Below are 11,079 nucleotides of genomic sequence, written 5' to 3'. Positions count from 1 at the left end.
ATACATTATGAAGTGATATGCCGCGGACTGTACTTAATGTACTCTGATCCGGTTACTTATGTTGTGGCCGATATGTAAGTAAGCTTTCTTAACGCTAATGTTATAATAGTCAGATTGCTCTGAAGATGGAGGTGATATTCTATTAATGTTCACGTTCACACAGTCGGTGATTTTTGCCGGCCGTCTTTCCTGCGACGGCAGCTTTTCCGTATTTCCTTTCTCCTGTAATATGACTTGATCGCTTTAAACTCCGCACACGGAGCTCTGATTTGTCAGCAGGCGGTGCTTTCACTGAGTTGAGCTCTTAGCCTGCAACCTAACCTGCTCCGGGGCAGGTTAGCCGCTCAGCATAAGTTACCATGGGGATCTAGCCTGCTAAAAAGAGAACCAGCGTCGGAGGACCGGAAACCCAGAGTCTTCCCTGAAGCTAGCCGGCTAAGCGAAAATCCTGCTTCGTAGTACAGGCCTCTGGTGAGTGAGGTGCTCCGCGGATTGGTCCATTTCGGCCAATCCGGTCATTTGTTGTTGATTTGGGTTTTCACACGTCACAGAACCCAGGAAGCAAACAATGGAAAATGAGAAATGTCCAACGAGGCGTTCTGCGGCAGCACAGACAGGTATTTCCTGTGTTAGAGTTGTACTCGCTACAGGGTGTAATTTGAGGGTTTTGACTCTGCAGACCGTTCACATGCAGAAAAAGCTACATAACTCACAAGGGGACGGGGAATAACCGGATAAGCATGACATGGGCCCTTTAAAAGGAGTTTACTCTTCTCGTTGTACAACAAATGCTTCTGATCTAATATATTTTAGACAGTTTTCAAGCTGAGACAGAAATGCTGCTGATAAAAAACTGTTGTACTAAAACTGTGGTTATGTTTTATTCATAAGATTTAAAAGGTGTCGTTTTTTTACAACCTGTGAACATTTATTCAGTCTAAATATCCTTCCGTTTTTAAATAAGTGCACTGCAGACAAAGTGCAGATCTACCTAGGCAAACAGAGACAATGCAAACAAGTACAGTCACTTTTATTGAATGGTTGGATTTGATCAAATGCAATGAACACGGCAATTCATCATCATTATACATCTGCCAATGTAATAAATATCAACATAAACCATTACAAAACTTGTATTTGTTGACCCCTAGTTTCCATGTTGATCCTTTGGCAGTGAGAGAGGGCTGAACTTTGTCGCAAGCTATGTTTACTTTCTCATGTTGATTGTGTCTAGTATTAGTTTGCTGAACAAACACGGTGAAACAAGATGTGTCAACCATGTTATTACAGCCAGCACTAAAAGGTTAATAAATGAAGGTGTATTATCTTGCCTTTTGCTGACATTTGGAGTTCTTTGGAGCTACTTCTGCCTCCTGTTTTCATTACTAAATGCTGTCCAGAAAAGCATTTGAAAGGGTATGAATTCCCACTAATTGTCACTCTGCAGACAGTCCCTCCAGGCGTGGACACATACTGCTGAAAAGTTTTGTTTTTGTATTATACTGTCCGTCCTTCTTGTTCAAAATATAACTTTTTTTCTTCGTCATTTTGACCTCATGTAACTCCCTGTCTGGCCAAAGCACTCTCCAGTTCTGCTCTGGTGGTACAAGTACAAAACAAACCCTAGAACGTAGAGGTTTCTCTTTCGGACGGCCATGGATCAGGAGGGAGAGCGGTTATTCTCCAATTTGAGGGTTGTTGGTTCGATCCCAAGATACCCCAAATAACCCCAAAAAAGTCACGTGTGGGGACTCGCTTCCCTCATGGGGACAACATGGAGGTCCCCATGAGGGCATCATTAACTTTAGGGTGAAGACTTGGTTAGGGTTAGGCATGTGTTGGTTATGGTTAAGGTTAGGATAAGTCTCCAGGAAATGCATGTAAGTCAATGTAATGTCCCCTGAAGTGATGTATACATGGTATGTGTGTGTGTGTGTGTGTGTGTGTGTGTGTGTGTGTGTGTGTGTGTGTGTGTGTGTGTGTGTGTGTGTGTGTGTGTGTGTGTGTGTGTGTGTGTGTGTGTGTGTGTGTGTGTGTGTGTGTGTGTGTGTGTGTGTGACCTCCCTGTAAAAAAGGTGGAAAATTAAAAATATCGTGTGTGTGTGTGTGTATTCTACTTTTTGTGAATAAATGAAGCTTTCTGGTTTAAAAGTGTTGACCTTTGCCCTGTCTTTGTTTATGTTTTAGCTGAGCTCACCCTGGATTTGGAGAAATGCACTAAACTGGAGCATAAAACATAAAAAGGGGGGCATTGCACTTAAAATGACACGGATAAAGACAAAGAGGGCAAGAGTTGTTTTGGTTTTCTATTGGATTACAGTTCATATGAAGTCTGTACACAAGTAGATTCTTCTGTAAAACCCATCAGGGCCACATAACCTCGTTTTGAATAAATGGGGTGTACGTGGGTGGAGGGAGTGGTGACGGGATTAAATGCCATATTGGTCAACAACTATTGTGACATGAACCATGTTTTTTAATCCTCCTGTCAAATCTCATAGTATTTAAACAGCATCATAAGTGAAGTCCAGAAATCACTATCAGATACCTAATGAGTCATTTGCGCCGAAAATAGCAGCAATTGCGCGAAAGTGCAACACGCGCGTTGACGCTCGCAGCACTTATCATAATAACAGAACGCCGGTTTAATAACGACGCTTTACGTAATTTCTGCTAATCACATAAAGTAAGGCAATATGACGTCACGCAGCACTACATTGCATGCCTTTTCTTCATACATAAAGTGTGTTATTGGAACAGTAGACGTGCGGGCGCTTAGGATATCTAGGATGCATTATATAGACATAACACCTACTTAGGAGGAGATTAATGCAGACTTTTAGGGTGCTTCGGCCTGTGGGTGGAGGGGAAAGGTTCAAACCGAGGGTCCATTAAACAGGCCTGCGACCCAATTCCGCAGCGACGGGACGGGGGATTATAACACAGGGGGGAGTGAGAGTGTTAATACCGGGCTGTAAACAGTACTTGGTTCCTAATGCACGGGACAGAGGAGGGCGCTGCACTGGTTGTAATGGGACGGATAAAATGGAGTCGAGTGTCACCGCGCCGAATGATTAAATGATCTCTCGTTGGATTACTATTCCATATTCTAAATGGGGGATTTTTTAAGCTTCACAAACAAATGCACTCATTTATGAGGGATTAACGGTAATCTCTCTATTTCTATCCTTTTTTCCCCTCCTGTGCACCTCTCTCTCTCGCTCTGTTCCAGTTTCTCCCTCTCTGCCTCAAAGTGTAGTTTCTGACACAAATGTGCTTTTACAGTTTCCTTCTGCCGTCTAATCGCTCATGTTATCACATGCTCGCACGACTAACAGGCCGAAGCGTCGAGGAAAGTATTACGATGTTTTTTTAATCAGGTGATCACTTAGATTACAGTCTTTCATTTAACTCTTCTCTCCTCTCTTTGAGCCCCTCACTCGTGTGTCATATAGTGTGTGAAGCTCATGTGAGATCAGTATAGACTCATATTGATTTATTTGGTATTCTTTTGATATTAAAAAGGAATTGATATCAGCTGCCATCGTTGTTGTATTTCCTTTTCTTGTATAAGATTGTTTAAGCACTGTGAAACACACTACATCAGTGCTTCTCAAAGTGTGGTCCGCGGACCACTGGTGGTCCGTGAGCGCCCCCTAGTGGTCCGTGAGTATATTGGTAACATTTCACATTTGAAATAAATAAATACATTTAAGTTTTCCGCACTCTCGCAGGAATATCTCCGCAATGGAGCGAGGTTAAGTTTCACTTTCGATTGCATGATATAGCCCAGCGCAACACCTTCGTCACACATGTTGCCACCTGTTTGTACCATTTCCAGGCGATTTGTAATCTGTTCTAGAAAAACCATGTGTTTTTTTATATTTGTGGAGTTAGGTGGTCCGCGAGTGTTTTTTTATTGGTTAAGTGGTCCTTGGTATGAAAAAGTTTGAGAATCACTGCACTACATCAATATAATATATTATTTTTGTTCTTCTGAAGTGGCTTTGGGTAGATACTAGGGCTGCACGATATTGGAAAAAACTGACATTGCGATATTTTCTTCCACATCGATATGAAATAATACAGGAATTGAAGAAAAGACCGCTTTTTTTGTCCGCAAACCATCCTTTCTTGAACTTTAATGCGATACAATTGGTCTTTTTTTAACGATATTTAACCGGATGAAGGATTTTAGTCACGGACTTCTGGATCTTAAGTTATCAGAGCAACAAGCTGAGCTAGCTCGGTTATCCTGCTGTGATCTGATCAAGAATGGTTGTGATTGGTGGTTTGCTGTGCATGCAGAGCCGGCATGTCACTCACTCAAGAACCCCTGACATGAGAGCTGCACGACTTTTCCTTTTGTAGCGAGCAGCAAAATAATTGTAACATGACGTGTTTGAGTTCATTTGCCTACTTAAAGGTCCCATGTCATGGCCATTTCTACTGATCATATTTCCATTGTTGAGGTCTACTAGAATAGATTTAAATTGTCAATTTTCCAAACTGACATTGGTTTCTCATACTGCATCTCTGTGAAGTGTGTGTATTCACTCTCTGTCCTAAACGGCTTGTTGGAGCTCCTGCCCCCTCCCTGTGAGCCCAGTGTGCTCTGATTCGACCAATCAGAGCACAGGCGAGGCTCGTTGCTGCTCGCCACTGCTCGCAACTGCGAGCAGCGGACAGGTTTCCGGGTCGTCGATACAGCGAAACAGCGCGAAACTCATCCTGAGCACACACAAACACTCACTGCCGAAGTAAAAACACTCAGTGTGGCTTGATATTGAGTAAGAAAAAGGTTTATAACGCTGTGAGAATGGGTCTGCGGAGAGCATTTCTCCACGATCCCAACTCGTCTATTACCAGCGTTCAGGGAGCTCTATGCAAGTCAATGGGGACTCCCTGTTAGTTAGCCAAGGGGTCCTGGTGAGTGAGGGGCTCCGCGGATTGGTCCATTTGGTTCACACGTCACAGAACCCAGGAGGCAAACAATGGAAAATGAGAAATCTCCAACGAGGCGTTCTGGGGCAGCACAGACAGGTCTTTCTGTGTTGAGTTGTACTCCCTACAGGGTGTACTTTGAGGGTTTGTGACTCTGCAGACCGTTCACATGCAGAAAAACCTTCATAACTCACAAGGGGACGGGTAATAACCGGAAAAGCATGACATGGGACCTTTAATATCGCACATCCTAAAAACAACAATGAAAAAAAAAAAACGTATCGCATAACGCGATTATCGTGCTCATCTTGATGTTTTCACAATTGTTAGGTCTATTAATTGTTTAAGCAGTTAATGAAGGACTTTGAAGTATTTTACCTGAGCCACAAGTCGGCCAATGCACTAATGATGTTTATATATTTAATATTCTTGTATTTTAACACTTTTCTTTGTATCTTAGAAATAGGGAGTTGCTGCTATCTGCTGTTAAATTGTCTGTGCACTAAAACTCTATTTTGTAATACTTTTAACACAGTTTAGGTTTTTTAATAACCCATTTATATTAATTTAGTTAGTTATGTGTTAGTAATATGTTGTTTGTTACTCATGGTACATCAGTATAGTCATATTTCTTCCTATTGAGTTCTCTTCAAGTGTGATATCAGCTGCTGAAGTAGGGAGATTATTTGTTTTAAATTGAGGCCTATTATTTATGTATCAAAGTATTTTACTGGCAGCAATTACACTAATATTGTTCATTTATATTATATTTTCACACATTTTTGTTGTATATCAGACACAAGGACATCTGCTGAATACTGTTGTTACGTCCACTAAAACTGCATTTTGTATTCGATCAAACCAAACCAAGTTAAGATTTTTGATTACCCATTCATAATGAGTTGATATTTATTAAGTTAGTTATATGTTAGTAATATGGTGGATAGTAGTAGCGACATCAGTATAGAGTCATATTTACTTTTCTTTTATTCTCGTCATTTTTAAAAGGGAGTGATCTTGGTGAGTAAAGCTGCTAAAACCAAAGTACAGATGGACATGAGAGGGAGGACAGCGTTGTTTTCCTTCACAAACCTTCAACACACAGTATAAATACAGCAGACAAGCAGCTTCACATAAAAGGGCAGCAGGATAAATCAAAGACTCAAATCTTTAAAATCTCGTGATGAAAGAAAGAACATCCATAACATTCATCTGTTCGCAACTTACAAATTATTTATCTAATATATCATATTCCAATTACTTGTATATAGACTCTCCTTGCACTTTGTATTCTATAGTATAACTTGCACTATTTTAAGAAATGTATCCGTTAGTAATATGGAGTTTATTTTATTGTATTTACTTGCACTATTATCTGTGTTATTGTGTTGCACTGTTGGAGGAGCCTGTGACCTAAGATTGTCATTGTCATAACTACACTGTAGCTATGCACACATGACAATGAAAGCCTTGAAACTTGAAGTGATGGATGGTGTGATGGGCTGGTGGGCTGGGCTATTGAAGTGGATGCAGAAATGAAAGTGTGTTTCAGTGTCTGAGGGTCAGTCTGTGGTTTGTTGTGCCTCTCACAGCTCGTCTCTCGCCCCCGTCACCCTTCCTCTCCCTTGACGCGAGGCCTGGTTGCGAGCGTTCCTCGCGGGCGGGGCGCCGCCCTCCTTCTCCTCCTCTTCCTCATTTTTCACCACACTCTGTCCACCTGCAGCCCACATGGCCGCGGCCTCCTCTCGCTCCTGAGGGAGGGAAACAAAAGCATGAAGAAATATTGATTTCCCGTGGCCACAATGGCAAGAAAAGCACATTTGGAAGGTACAACAAACACATTTTGGGAGAAGTGTGATCCTGAGTAACGCTATGATAGACAGATTCTGCTCAGAGGATATAAGACTGGCCAGATGCCTTCAGAGCATGCAGAATCTGAAAAGATGTATTTTGAAAACTGTATATTTTATATATATATGAAAAATATATGAAAATGTGGCAAATACATTTTTGAAGGCCAAACTCTGAAGGGAATCACATGTGTCTTAATTTATACATGGACAAAATATGTTTTTTTGTTGTTGTTTTGATTAAATATCCACTGCATATGATAACAAAGTATTCAATTTGACAACCAAGGCAAAAATTGTGTAACTTTATTTATAACGCATTTTACTAAGAAATATAAATAACTGTCAATCGGTCAAAAATGTCGTGTTCCTTTGAGAGGAATAAGGTCATGTCTAGATGAATATTTCTATATAAATGAGTCTGTAGCCTCACCTTAACAGTAACCAATGACAACTGTAGGATAATGGTATATATGAAAAAGTAGGGTCACGGTAAAACAAATAGAAAAGACTAATAAAGTCAGCATATGATAAACCTAAAGACCACTGTGGTATGACAGAAGGCTGCCGGGCATTGTGAACGCAGAAATTGGAGAACAAGCCACCAGATTTGCATCGCTCTCCAGCTGGCTCTTGTTATTCAACACCGGAGTCACGACACTAACCACCGCCGACTGCAGGCGAAAGGTCGGACCTGAGAGTCCTCACCAGAGATGGCACAAGTACACACATCCTTTACTCAAGTAGAAGTACAGATACTCGTGTTTAAAAATACTCTGATGAAAGTAGAAGTACTGACTCTTCTTTAGAGAAGACCAGGAAATGATGGATACACGGATCGTGTTCAAATCAATAGGCACGCAATGACTCTAAAGAATAATGATCACGCACCAAACACACATTCAGACTAAAGGAACCAGCTGTTTGGGAAATGAGAGAAGTAGAAAGTACAGGTATTTGAGTTCAACATGTGAGAAGTAGAAAGTACAGGTATTTGAGTTCAACATGTAAGAAGTAGAAAGTACAGGTATTTGAGTTCAACATGTAAGAAGTAGAAAGTACAGGTATTTGAGTTCAACATGTAAGAAGTAGAAAGTACAGGTATTTGAGTTCAACATGTAAGAAGTAGAAAGTACAGGTATTTGAGTTCAACATGTAAGAAGTAGAAAGTACAGGTATTTGAGTTCAACATGTAAGAAGTAGAAAGTACAGGTATTTGAGTTCAACATGTAAGAAGTAGAAAGTACAGGTATTTGTGTTCAACATGTAAGAAGTAGAAAGTACAGGTATTTGAGTTCAACATGTAAGAAGTAGAAAGTACAGGTATTTGTGTTCAACATGTAAGAAGTAGAAAGTACAGGTATTTGAGTTCAACATGTAAGAAGTAGAAAGTACAGGTATTTGAGTTCAACATGTAAGAAGTAGAAAGTACAGGTATTTGAGTTCAACATGTAAGAAGTAGAAAGTACAGGTATTTGTGTTCAACATGTAAGAAGTAGAAAGTACAGGTATTTGAGTTCAACATGTAAGAAGTAGAAAGTACAGGTATTTGTGTTCAACATGTAAGAAGTAGAAAGTACAGGTATTTGAGTTCAACATGTAAGAAGTAGAAAGTACAGGTATTTGAGTTCAACATGTAAGAAGTAGAAAGTACAGGTATTTGAGTTCAACATGTAAGAAGTAGAAAGTACAGGTATTTGTGTTCAACATGTAAGAAGTAGAAAGTACAGGTATTTGAGTTCAACATGTAAGAAGTAGAAAGTACAGGTATTTGTGTTCAACATGTAAGAAGTAGAAAGTACAGGTATTTGAGTTCAACATGTAAGAAGTAGAAAGTACAGGTATTTGAGTTCAACATGTAAGAAGTAGAAAGTACAGGTATTTGAGTTCAACATGTAAGAAGTAGAAAGTACAGGTATTTGTGTTCAACATGTAAGAAGTAGAAAGTACAGGTATTTGAGTTCAACATGTAAGAAGTAGAAAGTACAGGTATTTGAGTTCAACATGTAAGAAGTAGAAAGTACAGGTATTTGTGTTCAACATGTAAGAAGTAGAAAGTACAGGTATTTGTGTTCAACATGTAAGAAGTAGAAAGTACAGGTATTTGAGTTCAACATGTAAGAAGTAGAAAGTACAGGTATTTGTGTTCAACATGTGAGAAGCAGAAAGTACAGGTATTTGTGTTCAACATGTGAGAAGTAGAAAGTACAGGTATTTGAGTTCAACATGTAAGAAGTAGAAAGTACAGGTATTTGTGTTCAACATGTAAGAAGTAGAAAGTACAGGTATTTGGGTTCAACATGTAAGAAGTAGAAAGTACAGGTATTTGTGTTCAACATGTGAGAAGTAGAAAGTACAGGTATTTGTGTTCAACATGTGAGAAGTAGAAAGTACAGGTATTTGTGTTCAACATGTAAGAAGTAGAAAGTACAGGTATTTGTGTTCAACATGTGAGAAGTAGAAAGTACAGGTATTTGTGTTCAACATGTAAGAAGTAGAAAGTACAGGTATTTGTGTTCAACATGTAAGAAGTAGAAAGTACAGGTATTTGAGTTCAACATGTGAGAAGTAGAAAGTACAGGTATTTGGGTTCAACATGTGAGAAGTAGAAAGTACAGGTATTTGTGTTTAACATGTAAGAAGTAGAAAGTACAGGTATTTGGGTTCAACATGTGAGAAGTAGAAAGTACAGGTATTTGTGTTCAACATGTGAGAAGTAGAAAGTACAGGTATTTGTGTTCAACATGTAAGAAGTAGAAAGTACAGGTATTTGAGTTCAACATGTGAGAAGTAGAAAGTACAGGTATTTGTGTTCAACATGTGAGAAGTAGAAAGTACAGGTATTTGAGTTCAACATGTAAGAAGTAGAAAGTACAGGTATTTGTGTTCAACATGTAAGAAGTAGAAAGTACAGGTATTTGAGTTCAACATGTAAGAAGTAGAAAGTACAGGTATTTGTGTTCAACATGTAAGAAGTAGAAAGTACAGGTATTTGAGTTCAACATGTAAGAAGTAGAAAGTTCAGGTATTTGTGTTCAACATGTAAGAAGTCAAAGTAAAAAGTCGTGGAGTAAAGTACTGATACCAGAAATATGTACTTAAAAACAGTAACGAAGTATTTGTACTCCACTACTTCCCCCCTCTGGTCTTCATCGTGCTCACCATGTCTCTGTACAGCTTCTCTTTGGTGAACCACAGCGCCAGCGCACACCGCCGGCCGCGAGTCACCGCTGAAACACCGTGAGGGTTTACGGGACCCGAGGAGAAGCCCACCAGACGCCCACAGCTGGGCTTCACTCGAGCCTGCAGACAAAGAGGAGGGAAAAGGTTTAAAGGTCACCTACTATGGAAAATCCACTTGTTCATGTCTCTTCTCCATCAACATGTGTCCCCTCTTCTTCATGTCTCTTCTACATCAACATGTGTCCTCTCTTCTTCATGTCTCTTCTTCATCAACATGTGTCCCCTCTTCTTCATGTCTCTTCTTCATCAACATGTGTCCTCTCTTCTTCATGTCTCTTCTTCATCAACATGTGTCCCCTCTTCTTCATGTCTCCTCTACATCAACATGTGTCCTCTCTTCTTCATGTCTCTTCTTCATCAACATGTGTCCCCTCTTCTTCATGTCTCTTCTACATCAACATGTGTCCCCTCTTCTTCATGTCTCTTCTACATCAACATGTGTCCCCTCTTCTTCATGTCTCTTCTTCATCAACATGTGTCCTCTCTTCTTCATGTCTCTTCTTCATCAACATGTGTCCCCTCTTCTTCATGTCTCTTCTACATCAACATGTGTCCCCTCGTCTTCATGTCTCTTCTACATCAACATGTGTCCCCTCTTCTCCATGTCTCTTCTACATCAACATGTGTCCCCTCTTCTTCATGTCTCTTCTACATCAACATGTGTCCCCTCTTCTTCATGTCTCTTCTACATCAACATGTGTCCTCTCTTCTTCATGTCTCTTCTTCATCAACATGTGTCCCTCTCTTCTTCATGTCTCTTCTTCATCAACATGTGTCCCCTCTTCTTCATGTCTCTTCTACATCAACATGTGTCCCCTCTTCTTCATGTCTCTTCTTCATCAACATGTGTCCTCTCTTCTTCATGTCTCTTCTTCATCAACATGTGTCCCCTCTTCTTCATGTCTCTTCTACATCAACATGTGTCCCCTCTTCTTCATGTCTCTTCTACACCAATATGTGTCCCCTCTTCTTCATGTCTCTTCTACACCAACATGTGTCCCCTCTTCTTCATGTCTCTTCTACATCAACATGTGTCCCCTCT

At 40.1% G+C, this 11,079-nt stretch overlaps 1 protein-coding gene across 1 annotated transcript; it reads right to left on the bottom strand.

Moving 5' to 3' along the window:
• Positions 1–2,057: 2,057 nt before the first annotated feature.
• LOC117441945 (prolyl 3-hydroxylase 3-like) lies at positions 2,058–10,097 on the bottom strand (the record flags this gene model as incomplete). The annotated part of the gene is made up of 2 exons (XM_034077954.2): positions 2,058–6,695; positions 9,957–10,097. Coding segments are annotated over 2 exons (306 nt in total), but the record flags the coding sequence as incomplete, so codon positions are not given.
• Positions 10,098–11,079: the final 982 nt, after the last annotated feature.

Source organism: Pseudochaenichthys georgianus, unplaced genomic scaffold (genome assembly GCF_902827115.2).
Source record: "Pseudochaenichthys georgianus unplaced genomic scaffold, fPseGeo1.2 scaffold_2209_arrow_ctg1, whole genome shotgun sequence".
Lineage (NCBI taxonomy): Eukaryota > Metazoa > Chordata > Actinopteri > Perciformes > Channichthyidae > Pseudochaenichthys > Pseudochaenichthys georgianus.
Note: the sequence above shows the minus strand (reverse complement) of the source record. Positions and strands in the feature narration are given on the sequence as shown.